This window comes from Ananas comosus, linkage group 23 (assembly GCF_001540865.1).
Source record: "Ananas comosus cultivar F153 linkage group 23, ASM154086v1, whole genome shotgun sequence".
Classification (NCBI taxonomy): Eukaryota; Viridiplantae; Streptophyta; class Magnoliopsida; order Poales; family Bromeliaceae; genus Ananas; species Ananas comosus.
This window is the reverse complement of record NC_033643.1, coordinates 4,353,908-4,371,404: the sequence shown is the minus strand read 5'-3', so window position 1 is coordinate 4,371,404 and position 17,497 is coordinate 4,353,908. Positions and strand designations below refer to the sequence as shown.

The following is a 17,497-nucleotide window of genomic DNA, read 5'->3' as shown; positions in this document are numbered from 1 at the left end:
AGCTAAATTTTTATTAAAAAATTCTTTAAACTATATAAAATAAGATCTAGACTCTAGATCTCAAATATAAAAATTGTAGCATCACTTTTTGAAGGAAATTCATTTCCAGCCGTTCATTTTTCTGTTCACTTGATGGACAAGAGAACAATATCGAAAATGTGTGAAATTTGATTTCCCGATAGTTTAAATAGTTAAGATCATATTTAACGGTGCCGATCATCAATTTGGAAGCTCTATCATCGAAAATAAATCGGCAGTAAACCGAGCCGTTTACTACCGATAGTATTATAGCAAAACTCTCTCTCNGTTAAATGATATTATTCAACCAACCATACACTCAACTCTAGAATAGCATTTGGTTTGGGCTTGGAGGGGAATAACGGGTTATCCCCTTTTATCTCCAAACACTTATTTTGGGCAAACCCCACCTTTAACGGGTTATTTGATAACCCGTTAAGGGTGGGGTTAGCTAACCCCACCCCCCCTTGGAATAAGGTGGAATTAGTTAATACCACCCCTATTTAATATTTAAATTAAAATTTAAAATTTAAAATTTAAATTTAAAATTTCAATAATTTATAATTTATAATCTTAAAATTAATATTTAAAATTTAAATTTTAAATTTTAAAATTGTTATTTTTAGTTATATAAAATTTAAATTTAATATTTTATATTTGTAAGTTTACATTTAATTTAAAATTATAACTTTAAATTTTTAAATTTGTGATTTAAAAATTTAGATTTTAAATTTTGCAATTTTCTATTTTAAAGTTATATATTTAAATTTGAAATTTTTAAATACAAAATAAAAAAATTTAAATTTAAATATAATAATTGGAGCAATATCATTATTTTCTATTTATAACTACCCACTATTCTTCTTCTTCCATTTTAGCTGTCCAAACCCTATTTTTTTTATTCCCGAAAACAGCTTAATTTTTATCAAAACGCAAAATTAGTTTATTCCAGATTTACACTTGAACTTATATCTATTTCTGGAATAACTAATTCTTACTTAATCCCGAACGAAACAAAGCCTAGGGGATCACTATCATTTTAACCGGATATCCCTTTATCTAACTGCTGAAAATTTATTAGTACAAAGAGGCTTTATATTCATAAGAATATAATAATCTCAATATATATATACACACACTATAACTTGTATATTTTGAGGGCGTGTTTGGTTCGAAGTCGGAGTCGGAATCGGAATCGGAATCAAAATAAGCTGGAATCGGAATCGGAATGACTCATTACCTAATTCTGTTTGGTTCATCACCTGAATAGGAATCGGAATAAATCATTCCCATTATCAGTGTTTGGTTCAGGTGGATATAAAAAACGTAATCAAATTAATATACTAACATTATCTTTATAATATATTAATTTAAATTCAAATTAAAAATTAAATATTAAAAATTTACATCAAAATTTTGAAATAATGTCAAAATTTTAAATCTATTTTTTTTAAAAAAAAAATAAACTTTGAAGTTGAGTGGATAATTCAAAATATGAAACTAAATTTTAATTTATTCAAATTCAAACTTAAAATTACAATTTAAATTTTAATTTGAATCCATAAATTTAATTTAAGTTTGAAATAAAATTTGAATAAAACTTTATATAAATTAAAATTTAATTTAAATTCAAATTCATAAGTTAGATTCGACATACTTGATTAAATTTTAATTTTTAATTTATGTTTAATTTAAAATTTAAAATTATATATTTATTTTTTTAATTTTAACTCATATTTTAATTAAAAAACTTAAAAAAATAAATTTAATCCGAATAAATATCCATTCCGTCCGGATTCAACTTTCAATCCGGCCTCCTAGGCCGGATTGAAAAAGAGATGATTGGGGGATTCCCATTCCACTCGGGAATTGGAATCGGAATGGGACTCCCGCGTACCAAACACCCACAAATGAATTTATCCATTCCGATTCTGATTCCAGGGTGAAAAAAAAGCGAACCAAACAGGCCCTGAGATCAGTGGTAATGGGTTAGTCGATTTAACAAGACAAATTGGCTCACGGAATTGACGAGAATCTTATGATAGGGGACCCCCATGTTATAGCAGGGTGGGGCCCTCCATCTAACCACTCTCACCAATTTCCATGCGCCAATTGGAAATAAAAAAAAATCTTTTTTTTTTTAATTATGTAAGTAGTCAATTGGCTCACGCGCCAATTGGCTCACGGAATTGCACTTAACAATATTGTGGTTTTATTTTATGTTAACAAAAAAAAATGTGTCGTCAAATGAGAAATAACATAAAGTATCTTGAAAATTACGGGGTGGTATCGTGTCTAAGTGTCTAACAATAGATTTTTACAGTAAAATAAAAAATACCATGAAAAAGGCAAAGTAAAACACATTATATATCGTATAATATTTAAGGGTAACTTTTTTGAGCAGCAAGTGACAAAGTTAAAATACTGTTGATTTACTTAAATCAAATAAATTAATAAATTGGATAGTAAAATAAATTTTTAAAAGCTGAGTAACTAAATAAAATTGTTTATAGTTCAAGTAAGTACTGTACATTCTTATCTTGTAATTAGGGCCGGCAAGTTAGCTCGACATTCACAAACCAGCTTGTGTTCAACTCTTTTATTAAATGAGCGAGTGGAAGACGAGTTGAACTTTCTAGTTAGCAAGCCGACACAAGTTAGGGTCAACTCACTTGTGTTCGGTTCGATATAATTTGAATATATATATATATTTCAAATTTTTAGGGTTAACCTGCTTGTGTTCGGCTCGATATAACTTAAATATATATATTTTTAAAATTTTTACTATTTAGATTTTAGGTCAACCCAAATATAAAGAGACTTATATATTTTATGAAATTTCAATCATTAGATTCAAATTTCCTATTTTAAAAATCTTTTTTTTTTCAATTTTACGCCCGGTAATAGGACTGGCAATCTAATTTGCTATTCGCGAGCTAGCTCGTGTTTGGCTCATCAATAAATAAACAGAATACGAGTTGAATTTTTTAGCTCGATATTTTAGTGACCCGCTCATTGTTCGACTTGTTTAGTAAATGGGCGAATATTAGTCAACTTTAGCTCCCGATGACAATCCTACTTACAAGTTACAACTAAGGAAAAAAAAGAAAAGAAAAGAAAAGAAAACTTCATATCATCCTTGTGGTTTCATACGTTCTCACTTTAGTACTATGTGGTTTAAAATGTATCACTATTGTACCTTGTGGTTTTATTTCTCTTTTTTTTATCACCTTCACCATTTTTTTTTCGTTAAATCAGTGACAAAATTAGAACTAAAGAGTATTAAAGCGAATATTCGATAAACTATAGGTGGGGAATCTGAAGTCTTTTGTATATAATTTAAGTAAAAGTTAACGAAAGCACCGACGAAAAGAGAAAAATGAAACCACAGGGTATTAAATTGATACACTTTAAATTACATGATACTACAATGAGAAATTGTGAAACTACAGGAATAGTATTTGAAGTTTACCCAAAAAAAAAAAAAAAATTGAAGGGTCCATTTCAAATAGGCGTATAGTTGAGGGGTTTTCCATACTCTTTTTTTTTTAAAAAGCGAAGACTTAACTTGTTTATTTATTTATTTTTCCATGCGAACTTTCCCTTCAACTTCCCTCCATTTTCTCTTTTTATTCTTCCTGTTCCTCTTCCTCCACTTTACTCGCTCTCTCTCTCTCTCTCTCTCTCTCTCTCTCTCTCGCTCGCTCGCTCGCTATAAATGTCTCCTTTTCCTCCGCATTCCCCATGGCTACACCTCCCACTTCGCCCCCCTCGCCTCCTCCCTCGGAGATCGGCGAGATCTCGCTGCGGCGGTGGCGGCGTCCCATCCTCCCGTGAGTGCGATTGGGGTTAGGGTTAGGGTTTTACTCGCTTCTTGAGGCTGATTGCGAGTTTTTTGTTTTTTTTAATCCTCACTTCTCGTTGGTCGCAGGGAGATGATGATGGGAGAGGGGTTTCGGCGGATCGGTTCACAGTTCGAATCGATGGCTCGGAGAGTGGTAAGAGCTCGGTTGCGTTCTCTCGATCGTAAATTTTTATGGGTTGAGATCAAATAACTGCTTTTTTATATAGCACTTCTCCACACCAGTGCCCTGTGGTTTCATTTGTGTTGCTTAGGTGCTTTACGGCTTATGCTTTTGTGCTAGCGTCGAACAATGGCTCTTTGTTGTAGAGCAACTTCACGTCGGTTCTCTGTGATTTCCTTTTGAGTTACGTAGGTGATTTAAGGTTGATCTAGTTATCAAGATTCTAAATTTTAATGGGTTGAGATCAAAATATGACTCTTTGCTATAGCTCATTTTCACGTCGATGCCTTGTAGTCGAGTTATTTGGTGCTTTAAAGTTTATCTCGTTATCAAGATTGCAAATTAGTATGTGTTAGCGTCGAACAATGGCTCTTTGTTGTAGAGCAACTTCATGTCGGTTCTCTGTGATTTCCTTTTGAGTTACGCAGGTGATTTAAGGTTGATCTAGTTATCAAGATTATAAATTTTAATGGGTTGAGATTAAAATATGGCTCTTTACTATAGCTCATTTTCACATCGATGCCCTGCAGTTGAGTTAGGTGCTTTAAGGTTTATCTCGTTATCAAGATTGTAAATTCTTATGTGTCAACATCAAAAAATTCTCTCTAGGGTGTATAGCATCTTCACACCGATTCCCTGTGATCTCATTTGAGTTACCTAGGCGATTACGGTTGATCTCGCTGTCAAGATTCTAAATTTTTATGGAAAAACACCTAAAATTGGCTCTTTGCTATAGCTCCATTTCACGTCGATGCCCTGTAGTTGAGTTACTTAGGTGCCTTAAAATTTTTCTTATTGTCCAGATTGTAAATTTGTATGTGTTAGCATAAAAAAAGGCTCTTTGGTATATAGCATCTTCACGCTGGTTCACTGTGATTTCATTTGAGTTACCTAGGCGATGAAGGTTGATCTTGCTATCAAGATTCTAAATTTTTATGGGATAACACATAAAAATGGCTCTTTGCTACTCATTTTCACGTCGATGCCCTGTAGTTGAGTTATTTAGGTGCTTTAAGATTTATCTTGTTATCCAGATTGTAAATTTGTATGTGTTAGCATAAAAAAAGGGTCTTTGGTATAGAGCATCTTCATGCTAGTTCACTGTGATTTCATTTGAGTTACCTAGGCGATTTAAGGTTGATCTCGTTATCAAGATTCTAAATATTTTATGGGATAATGCCAAAAAATGGCTCTTTGCTATAGCTCATATTCATAATTTTAGCTACTGATATAACTCAACTATCGTAACTCGTCAGAGACGTACTTAATTGTCATATTATTTTCTGTAACAGGTACGTCAAGAGCTGGAAAAGAGACTTCACAACGACATAAACCCAATTCCCAGGCATAGTATTTGCTTTAATAATTGCTGCTTCTGACTGTTGATTTCATTACAGAGATTTCATTACAGAATATAATATATCTTCTTGCATATTGATGTGTAAAATAACCTTTTCGTTGCTATGAATTCAAAGTTCACTGCATTTTAGTATGCTGAGCTGGCTACTGCTGTTCAAATGCTTTATTAATACAATATTTGGTGAATAGCAATCTATCTTGTTTTATGTATGGAGAAAGTATAGCATAATTTCCAACCATAATAGGGGAAACAAATTTCACATTTAAAGCAGCTGTTAATTGCTTTAATTTTTGCTGGCCTTGTAAATATAAGGGAAACTTCAAAACAACCGCCTCAGGTATAGGACATTTGCAGTTTACTATCCGGTGGTTCAAAGAGTAGTACTTGTTAACTCGCATTTTGTATTTCTGTTTTCTGTAGGGACTTGCTGTTTACATGTGGCAGCAAAGTGCTTCTTTTACAAACCACAGGGCTTTAAGTGTAAATTGTGGGATGTAGTCTGTAAAATGCTGTACTTTGCTACCCTATTTAATGGCAAATCCTTACAGGAAACAAAAACCAAAATCACAGGGTGGCAAAATGCTATTATTTGAAGTTTTTCCTTGGTATAATTTTCTACTTCTTCGTCAATCTCGACTATACTTTTATGTTTCTTTCTTGTTGTAGACTATTTAGTTGGCAGGGCTGATTCTGAAGCTCTCCTTCAGTATACTTTTTTACTTTTTCGTCAATGTCAATTGGATGTTAATTGTACTCTTATTATTTTTTTCTTTCTTATGCCGTTTGGCACATTATGTTTAATTGTTTCCTATGTTCTTCTTATAGGCAACTAGTTGGCGGAGCTCAGCATGCCAGATATCATCTAGAATTCCAGAACGAGATATGTCATCCTCTTCATACTTGTAGAAATATAAAAGGAAAGGCGGGGAGTGATGTCGAAATAGCTTTATTTGATAATGATAAAAAAGTTGTCACATCTGGTCCTCTTTCTTCAATTAAGGTTGAGATTGTTGTCCTTAATGGTGACTTTAATAATGACGATCGAGAGACTTGGAGCGAGGAGGAGTTTAATAGAAGAATAGCACTTCCACGAGATAACAAAGGACAATTACTCAAAGGAGAACGATTTATCAAGCTGAATAATGGGATTGGTTCTGTTGGGAATATCGCTTTTACAGATAATTCCAGTTCTCGAAAAACTAAAACATTTAGGCTTGGGGTGAGATATGCTCAAAGTGCGCCAAATGGAGAAAGAATTCAAGAAGGAATAACTGAACCTTTCAGGGTGAAGGATCGCCGAGTAGAATGTAAGTTTAATTTGAATTTTCTATATTTTGCTTTCCAATTCATTGGTTTATTGACATTAGTATGATTGATCAACACTGATTATGAGGACTGAGTGATTATTGCCTGAACCTGGGTCACCACATTATTTGTGGACTGCCTATCTTACCTCGCTCGATCCCTTTAATACTTCCAACCCAACCAACCAATTTACATTTTACAAAAAGTAGTTTTTTTAGTCAAGAAAAGGTGGTGAATCGACAATAGGGATTAAAAATAAAGGGATTGGTTGGAGGGAGATTGGATGAGTGGTCCATGACCGATGTGGTGGCCTAGGTCCAGGCAATTGTTTCTTGTTCTTGAGTACAACCGGGCAGTCAATTTAAATCTCTATTTTATTTATTATTTTGCGGACTAACTCATGGATGAGACCTTGCTCACAGGACAAAACACAGAAAAGACATATAAATATATAATCAACACCAACATGACACCGACCGTCCCTATAGCAAATGGCAAAGGGCTTGGTGGTTGGTACCCGAGACCCAAGTTTGAATCCTAGTTGATTCACATTTCCAGCTAAGTTTATTTCTAAATGAAATAAACGAAGCCGGTAGCGTGCTACCTATCTCTCAAAAAAAAAAAACACCAACATGACAATAAGAGCTTGATCCTTTTGCAAATCCTTATTTCATATTGATTTCTGAAAACTATTCTATCTTATGTGAAGATAATCTCTTACTATTCTTTAGAATGCAATGTAGTAATATAGAGACTGGTATTGATTACTGAAGGGCTACTGTCCGATGCTACAATTTGGCGGTGAAAAATCAGTCTATTTTTCTTTTATGCTACTTCGTCTAATTGATTTTAAGAGACTTTTTTTGAAAAGGTAGCAAAAGAAACTTGTTATCTACTATTTGTTGATAGACTCCTTGTGATTGTTGATTTACATTAAAAAGATTTTCGTATGAAACTATTCTTTGTACAACAGTATTTAGACATTGTGGAATTAATTGCTACTTTATACTGTGTAGATCTCTCTATACCTAATAGAAGCACAGCACATATATTTAGAAAATGGAGAATATTGAAAATTTGTTTAATCTGGATCTCATCTCTCTTGTTCTTATGCGATACTTTTAGCTGAATTTCCTTCACGAAACTCTAAATAAATGATATTAAATTATATGGAGACAATTTCTTCAATTGTAGAAACTTTTTTTTTTTTTTTCGAGAGAAAGATGGCATGCTATCTACTTCGTATATATATATTTTTTTGAAATGAACTCAGCTAGAAATGTGAAGCAATTAGGCTTCAACTTGGGATCCGGGGTACCAACCATCAAGTCTTTAGCCAACTGCGCTAGGTATGGTTGGTTCAATTGTAGAATCCATTGAGCAAAAGAGACTCTACATATTTTGATTTTTGGTACTGCATTGTTGTTTAACAGAAGCACATACTGCTGTAATTTCTTCTTTACTCTTGGTACCTGAGCCTATTGGTTTCAATATGTTCAGCGTCTCAAAAGCATCCTACTCCTTCATTGAATGACGAAGTTTGGCGGCTTAAACACATTAGGAATGGTGGCAAATTTCACGAGAAGCTTCAAGGACATGATATCAAAACTGTGCAGGACCTCTTGAGATATTACAATATGGAGAAAGGCAATCTGCGAAAGGTAAGTTATGAGTTTGGCGTGTACTATTTTGTCTTGCTAGCAAGGCAAGAATTTACCAACACCATCTCAAGTATAGGTCATTCGAAAACAGGACACTGAACTGTAGCTTTTTGGATTTGAGCCCCACAACTAACGTTTCAATTAATTTTAGAAAATCCCATCTGGTCAGATACTGTAAGATCTTAATGCTTCTGCCAAAATAGTTATGGAATATTCCATCAAGTAATGCAATATTCATTAATTACAAATATCCCGTGAAAAATTAAAAGGATCTTTATGTTCTATACGAATCTTTGAAAACATGCTAGTTGAGGGGTTCAAATCTGAGAAAAAGATAAGTTAAAGGTCCTGTTTACAAATGACCTCTTAGTGGGACTAGAGATATGTCTGTATGTTTTTGCCTACTATCAACTAATAGAAACTTCCATACTGAGGAAAGAGAAATACTAATGGAAACGTACTTTTTGTCGCCCTATTTACAGAATCTCAGGATGGCAGAAACTTACTGGAAAGAGATTGTTAAACATGCAAAGGAATGTGATCCAGGAGACGGGCTCTTTTCTTATTCCATGAGAGAGAAGAACACTGTTGTTCCTATTGTACTTTTCTTCAACTCTGTTTATCATCTTGTTGGTGTGAAATTTGGTGACTGTTATACCACCCTTGATAATCTCGACGCATCCCGACAGGTGTTTATTTTTTTCCTTAAAACCCAGCTTATGATTTACTTATCTTTTTTCTTTTTTTAACTTTTTGAGAAAAAGGGGTATAACCTGTTTATGATTTACTAGCATTTTGATAGAATGCTCGGTCAAAGAGCTGGACAGAAAGGGCTTTCTCATCATTAAGACGATGCATGCATTCATTCACACTTTCTAGAAATTGATGTTTTCAGATTTTAGTTGTGAAGCATGTGTATGTTCTGTTTATATTTGGTTACATGTTCAAGGAGTGCTGAATCTGGTGATGCTAACAACTAACAACCAAATTCTTGAAATTAAAGAGTCCCCCGTTTTTTCATCAAGAATAGCTTATTATATTCTGTCATAGAAGCTGGTATGCGGACAAATAATTCTGTTCATTTGGTTGCAGGATTCAGTGGAATCATGGAAAAATCTAGCATATAGAAACATAAATGGCATGCAACTTGATCATAGAATGATTAACGGCCATCCTATGCCTCTCCTTTTGAGTGATGTTACTTCCTTCCCCGGATCAAGTACACTGCCACCTCATATTTCCAACTCCCAGATAAGAAATTCTGGTAAATTCCTCTTCACTGTTTGATGACTTAATGTTAGATTTTCTTTTTTTTTACCCCCTTAAATACATTATGCTATTAATCCATTTAAATTTTACATATATAATGCTATAAAATTTGAATTTTCACAGTAGCCTTATTTTACCTTAGTGCAATCTCTTACAATAGTAGCCTTATTTTACGTTAGGGTATCATTTAATTTATGTGGAAATTGATTTTTCTTTAGAAAATGTATGTTTTTGTAAGTGAAACAGTGTATATGCAAGACGTTATGTCTTTGTAGGGCATATATAAAAATTGCGATTTTGCAGGGATATATATTTATGTAAAAGTGGCTTTCTTTTAACTATCCCATGCTATGTTCTATCATTAACACAGCGATTTTAGCAGATCAAGTAGATTCTCAAGTTGGTCTTCTGCAAGAAACCTCTGTAGCAAGTGTGGATTCACTTAATTTACTCATGGAACACCCTTATATTGATGTGGATAATCATCAACCTTCATATGCAACAAGCGTAAGTTGATTTCTGTTTGAAAACATTCCCAAAGTTCATTTTGACTTTTAACAATGAGCAACATGATGTAGGGAGTTATCGGGTTTCAGTTTTTTCAAGTATGACCGAACAAAATGGGTTCTTTTTTCATATGTATCTCTGCAACTATGGGGCATTCACTCAGATAACTTTGTAAAGTTGGTATTTTGTATACATGCCCCTAAAAGCTATATTTATATGCATTAATATAAAGAAAGTGGATAATGAGGATAATTGAAGAAAAAAAGGAAATCTCAGGTATATGTTATTTGAGACTGAAGAGAAGATAAGAAAAACGAGGAAGATGAGGAGAGCAGTTATTTAGGTTTCAGTTATTTTTTGCTTCTGAAGCTTACAATATATTAACAAACTCTTTTTTAAAGCTTAATGGTATTCTTAACTTTTTGGATGGAGTATACCATAACCTACCATAATATTTTATTGCTTTTTTGATGGAAATTGTTAAGTTTTCACATAAATCGATGGGATATTTTGAAATCAAAACTATCAAAAAGCTGGTACTTTGAATCAAAAATATTTTGAGCGCAAGCACCCATTTCAGAATTCATCTAGTTCTACAAGGTTGAGTCTGCTTTTACCTCTTAACCTATTTCCTTATTTTATCTTCTTATTATTACATAGACTCTTTGATACATACTGAAAAGTAATAATCTCTTTCTCATGCTGCAGAATCTCCCATTGGAGATGGGAAACTCATCATTTAACAATATCTCAACTGCTGCTCCAAATTCAGAGTTTCCTGGTCTACCAGTCACACATTATGGTAATTGGATTTAGCAATTTTTTGTACTAAATTAATAATTACCTTATTATATATTGTGATGCTTTACTAATCTGAAAATTTTGGCAGCTTCAGAAGCATGTTTCAGGACACAGCCTTATTCACTGGGCAATGAATTACTAGAGCAATCCCGAACTACTGTAAAGGTAATTCATATAGATCAGTTTTTGTCTCTTCCGACAGGAAGGGCTACCGTTTAAACATTATCGTTCTTCAGATCATCAAGTTCATTTAAACCCTCGGCAAGAGTTTGATAATTTGACATGAGGGTGATAATAGCATTATGTGGTAATAAAAGCTGCTAATTATGTTCTCAGTTTCGGGGAGTGTATAAATAGTCTGCTACGAGAAGAACTGTGATTTTTTGCTCTGAGGTTATTTCTTATTCGGAATAAGACCTTTTCTATGACGCAAGCATAATATGCTAATATCTTTAGTTACATACAAAAAGAGGCTTATATTGAAATACATGTTTAACATCTATATGGTGATACAAACTTCACCTATTACGAATTTGTAAATCCAAGCTTCTGAAAAAGTTATTATTACAAAGTTACTGCATTTGCCTGACCCATATAATTTCCTTCTTTCTAATCTTTTTTGATCAGGATGTCTCGTTTGAAAGAGATAATTCTCTGGATTTCACCTTTCCAATGGAAACTGCACCTCCTGAAGATACTTCTTACCCTCAGAGCATGGAGTGCCTGCTGGCGAACTATGGTACTTCATGTTCGATTATAACCCAATTATCAAATATGAATTAATATCTTTTCTTTGGTCTTTTCTCTTGTTATTACATAATTCTTGATCGAAGTTTTAACTCCACAGATGAACAAGCTACTCCAGTGTGTCCTCAGAATCAAGTTGAGTCGTCCCCATTCGTGGAGTCTCCGACAGCTCACTCCACTATCTTGCGAATGAGCAGGTTGGACTCGATCTCCTGGTTGGACTCGATCTCCTGCGAAGGGCCGATCCAGACTTTCATAAGTAATTTTTCTACCTCATCGGGTGGTGAAACTAGTCGTAGCGTCGCCCCACTGTCATCGCCGCCTACGTGGGCTAAGCTTCTTGCACCGATCAAATGGGTGCGCTTCGCCAAGAAGGTAAGGGCTAGGATTTTGGTTCGCCAAACCCTCGTTGCAACAGTGTGAACTAACTTATGACCCAACTTATATCAAGGATGTATCTGTCAGACGTGATATAGAACAGAATAGCATTTCTTTGTAAGTTATACTACGTAGATATGCATTTAGAATTACAGTATAGTGTTAGTGTCTGGACAATTCTGCAATGAAGAACTTTATTATTTGTATGTCTTGGCGTTCGTGTGATCTTAAATATGGTGGACAAAAGAGTGTTATGTAACTTGGAAGTGAGATGAATTGATGCATTTTCATATATGCTACTACCTTGCTTGTGTTTGTATATTTATGCTAAATTGCAATTCTTAAATTAATTTTGAAACAAGGAACACCAATTTGATTGCCTATTTGAATATGAAATTTTAGCAAACTTCATACATTGGTTTGGAGATATGTTGCATCAATTTCTCTAAAAAGAGTAATAGCTTCTTTTCTTTTTTTTTTTAAAAAAAGAGGGGCAATCTTGCGTCTTTTTGATGCCTCTCTGCTTGTTTTTGATCAAGATGATTATAATCCAACATCTAGATGTGATATTAAACTAGATGAGGTATAAAGTTTGTATTTCAGTTCATAGTTTTTTTTTTTAAAAAAAAATTTGAAATTTTGATTTTTGATACCTTTGCAGACAAGCTCTCTCTATTTCATCTAATACTTTCAATCGAGTCATCTGAATTTTAACTAGAAAGAAGGGTTGCAATACTACTGAGTGATACTAGAAACCACTTCCTATAAATCTAAAACCGGGGCTCGAGCTCGGATTTAAGAATATGCGAAGGTTCGGAACTCTGATTTTAAGATTGGCTTCAGAAGACCTTATCATTAGGCTAAAGATATTACTTAATGTGCTTGCAAATTCAAAAAAATTATATGTATTCAAATGATTTGAGCTAAAAGCAAATAAACAAGAACTGGTTTTGTTATTTTTTTTTTTTAAGAATGTCTAATGCAATTTGGTAGTGCACAAACAAAATACAAGAAGATGAGCCTGAAGTTGAAAATTTTTCCAAAATTGTATGACATGGTAGCTAAGGATCCCTAAGAACAATGTCATCCATCAAAGACCCAACAACCAATTAACAATGAACTGAAAAATATTTCAATGCAAACAAGCTTTGTTCTGAGCATTGTATTTGTAAACACTGAATCGAGTTAGGAAGAGCACAATAAGACAATTGGCATGTAAACAAGATTTCACCTCACCTCCAATTCACATTTGAGAAAACAAATCAACATTCTTAAACTGAGGAAACAGTAACCAAAAAATTAACAAGAAAGTCATAGCAATGCTTTTAGCGAAGATTCGTTGTATTAAAAAGGGCTAATGATAGCAAAGCTTTTTGAAGGATGTGTAATGCAATTTGGATGGTTTATTAAACATATATGAGAAGATGAGCCTGAAGATGCTATTTATCCAAAATCGGAAGCCATCAGCAACTAGGGGCTCAAAGGCTGTGTTAGGTTCAGGTATAAATAAGAACTGCTTATTTCAGGCGTAGGTACAAATTCAGATATAAACAAGAACATAGGCATGAAAGGGCTAAAAATTAATTAGAACTAATTCGAGAATTATCCTATCCAAAGAGCCAATTTTATTCGTAACAGTTGAAACTACAAAGCATTATAAGAGATTAACCTGTAAAGAAGATTTCTTTCTTATACAATTCACATTTAAGAAAAACAAGTCAACCTACTTAACTGAGGGAACAGCCAACAAGAAAGTCATTAAGGATGCCATCAGGCTAATCCAGAAAGTCATTAAAAAAGTGAAGCTTCGTCATACTAAAAATTCTGCAGAAATTTAAGACAACAATCTTTCTTGCAAGTTAAGACAACAATGTCAAAGTCATTGAATCGATGATAAGCAATTTAGTGCGCCATTCTCTTGAAATTTGAATTGCTCGTGCATCAAGTAAAGTTGAGTTTTTTACATTAAGCGGTGGGCCTTACTGAAATAAAAACAAATAGTTGAAACTAGCTATTATTACTTCCAAATTTGTTTACATGACTATTGTGTATTCTTTCATACTTTTCGTTAATTTTCTTTATATTTCATACTAATTATGTGATGGTATAACAATCTTTATATCCATCGGCAAGTGTCATAATTATTGGCTTAAAAAAAAAAAAAACTGATTTGGATCAGGAAAGAAAAGAGGATGGATGATGATTAGTTAAATCTGAATTTGAGACAATTCAATTTGCTTTTCGTTACTTATTATTCTTCTTTCACAAAATTTCAAATATATTCTTAAAATATCTATGCACTAAATTTTCGTCTTCTATAGTTCTTTCTTTTCCTTCTCTTTTTTTGTTCTCTATTGAATTGTATTACTATTCTAAAAAATTTTAATATATGTTTACGTTTTTAACCTATCAAATGTGATTTTATCTTGCTGTGTTTTAATATATGTTTTACATTTTTAACTAATTAAATGTGGTTATATCGTGCTATTTTATCTTTACGTTTTTTTGGTTTATTTACTTCGCAATTTTTAACTATAACAATTTTATTTTTATTTATTTATATAATTCATAAATTTTTATTATAACAATTTCTATCCGCCGCATCGCGCAGGTCCCTACACTAGTGTTCATGAAATGTATTAATAATCCATTAATTTTCTTTGGTGATTTGAATTTAAAATTTTAGAATAGAATTTTTTAAAAAACATATAATTTAATTAAGTAAATTAAAAAAAAATTAGAATAGATTTTTTTAAAAAATAGTAAGGTAAAAAAAAAAGATTTCGTTGAGAGTCGAACTCAAGACCTCCCGCTTTTAATTAAGTAAATTAAAAGCAATTTTCTCAAATTTTGAAAATTTATTTATATAAATAAGTTTGTACTAATTTTATCAATTTTTTAAAAAGTTTAAAACTAAAAAAATAAGTTTTAAACCCTGTGAAGAGGTGGTGTGAGAAGTACACCCCATTTTTGGATGTAGAAATAGCATTTATTTATTTTTTTTATAAAAGTCTAAAATTAAACAACAAGAGCAATAATATCTGTACCTCTAAAGGTGATGTAAATTTTACACTACACTCATCTAAAGATGATACATAGTCATACTACAACTCTAAATTTTTAATATTTAAAACTTTTTTAAAAAATTATATGGACTCTTGAATCAGCGGGTTGTAAAATTTATGCATCTCTTTTCAATATACAGGTAAGCATTTTCTCAAATAATAAAAGACTGTACAGTGGCCATACTATCTGTACACCTAAAAAATCAGGTGTAAATCTTCAATCTTTCCATCAAAACACTGCTTTTGCTTACTAGTCTTATTAATCTTTATTTTTTATATTAAAAATTCAAAAAGGGCATCTAACCGTTTAGACTAGAAAGTGTAAGATTTACGCTTATTTTTTTGGTATATAAGTAGCATTTCACTCCTAAAATTGAAATTAAGGGTAGTACTTATGTAGTTATGTTTTTACGGTTTATTATAAGGTGAGTTACTACTACCCCTACACAAAAAAAAAGGGTAAAACTATCAATTTCTTTTTCTCCAAAATTTTTAAAAATTTTCTAAACGGTCAAATGAGTGGGTGCAAGTTTTATACCGCCTTTTGGATATACAAACAACAATTTTCTTATAACATTGACTTTTAAGATTATAATGATATTAAAGGATCCGCGCGTTGTGACACAATGATTCCGTAAAAATAAATAAATAAATAGTAAAAAAAAAAATCCAGAAATTATATATAAAAAAGTAACTAAAGAATAAGCAACTATTGCTACAATAACAATATAAAAATAAATTATAAGAAGGATTAAAAAATTAAAGGCAAAAACTATACGAATAATAAATTATATTTGTAGCAGCAATAAACATTGATGACTAAAATATAAGAGTTGAGCTAGAATACTATCAATAGCAAACCGGCACTTTTGCCACCCATTTGTTTTCGATGATGGAGCCTCGAAATTGATGATCGGCACTGTTGAACATTATCTATACCATTTGAAGTATTTAGAAATTAAATTTCATACATTTTCGATATTGCTCTCTTATCCATCGAGTTGACACAAAAATGAACGGCTGAAAATGAATATTCTTAAAAAAATGATGATAGGAGTCTTGTAATCAAGATCAAGAGTATAGATCTTGTTTTAAATAGTTTAAAGAATTTTCTAACAAAAATTCAATTGATTTGGATATCTTTATGCCGTTAAACGAGAAAACGGCTCATATCGACCATTAAAATTACAAATTTTGAAACCCTTTGATCATTAGGCAAATGATGTCGAAAAGATTTGAAATTTGATTTCTAAATACTTCAAGTGGTATAGATCATGTTCAACGGTGCCGATCGTCGATTTGGAGGCTCCATCATCGAAAACAAATAGATGGCAAAAGTGCCGGTTTGTTATCGATAGCATTCTAGCTAAACTCAAAATATAATATACATAATATTTCAAGTTAGAAATTGCAACTAATTAAAGTTTGAGTATAAAAGTGTCACATGCCTCATAGTTAAAATTATAACACATTAAAGTTCGAGAATTAAAGTATCACTCGTCTTATAGTTTTAAACTTGAATTCATCGCTTATATTTTATGCGATTTTCGCAACTAAATTTTGTAAAATATAAAATTAACTTAAACTCCATCAATCTTTTCTTTATTTTTTAATGTACAATCTATATCTAAATGCTCAATATTATAAAATTAAAATTTATATTTAATACAAATAGTCTAAACTATTTAAAAATTATTTATATAGTTTAAATTTTTATAATAACAAATAAAAAATTAGATTGGACTTTAAAAAAATTATAAATCTCCATCTCCATATATGAAAAGAGAAAAAAATTGAAGAGAGAGGGAAAAAAAAACTCCCTCTTCCCTCTCCTCCGGCTGGGCCTGACCCGATGTTGGTCCCACCCTACACGCAAGTGCCCATGTTGGCTCACGCCCGCACCCCGCGCACGCACCGCCCGCACCCCGCGCACGCACCTCTGCCTCCGCCCCTTGCTGCTACCTGGATCCGAACTGGGGATTTATATATTTATATAGATATATAAACTATAAAATCTAATAAGAGTGGGTTCCTAAAAAGTCGACTTCTCTACTATTGTGATAAAGGTTTAGTGGAAGCTCCCCGATAATGCCTTGTCACTGAATCGCAATGTACTCTCAGTCTGTCACGTATTACTTTTGTCTCCATTTAATAGTCCATTGGGTTTTTTTTTTTTAATATTAAAATTTAAGAAAAATATTTAAACCATAGAGGGAAAAATTACAACCGTTTGATAGAGATAAAAATTATATATGGTGACAAAATGACTCTCCTTAACGAGGCATCGTTTAGAAGCTCACTAAATTTTTTTTTTCTTCTACTATATTAAGAGCAAATTCCTTTTGGGCCTAAAAAGAGAAG

General features: G+C 32.4%; 1 protein-coding gene across 3 annotated transcripts; it reads left to right on the top strand.

Annotated features, from left to right (window-relative positions):
• LOC109728055 (calmodulin-binding protein 60 D-like) lies at window positions 3,677–12,402 on the top strand. Of its 3 annotated transcripts, none has more exons than XM_020258332.1 (12): window positions 3,677–3,851; window positions 3,950–4,016; window positions 5,336–5,388; window positions 6,229–6,710; window positions 8,209–8,369; window positions 8,852–9,058; window positions 9,462–9,633; window positions 10,009–10,145; window positions 10,854–10,947; window positions 11,035–11,111; window positions 11,574–11,685; window positions 11,794–12,402. In XM_020258332.1, the coding sequence occupies exons 1-12, from the start codon at window positions 3,763–3,765 to the stop codon at window positions 12,114–12,116; spliced, it is 1,974 nt and encodes a 657-aa protein (XP_020113921.1). In that variant the 5' UTR covers window positions 3,677–3,762; the 3' UTR covers window positions 12,117–12,402. The 3 variants fall into 3 exon arrangements, with proteins under 3 accessions (XP_020113921.1, XP_020113920.1, XP_020113922.1); XM_020258331.1 differs by having other exon boundaries at window positions 3,678–3,851; window positions 11,574–11,694; XM_020258333.1 differs by having other exon boundaries at window positions 3,680–3,851; window positions 10,021–10,145; window positions 11,574–11,694.

Bases quoted from the DNA above. Each gene is read 5' to 3' on its own strand.
- LOC109728055 (XM_020258331.1), top strand. From the start codon at position 3,763: ATGGCTACACCTCCCACTTCGCCCCCCTCGCCTCCTCCCTCGGAGATC. The intron at 5,389-6,228 runs GCATAGTATTTG...TTCTTCTTATAG, and splicing joins GACATAAACCCAATTCCCAG to GCAACTAGTTGGCGGAGCTC. The intron at 8,370-8,851 runs GTAAGTTATGAG...CCCTATTTACAG, and splicing joins AGAAAGGCAATCTGCGAAAG to AATCTCAGGATGGCAGAAAC.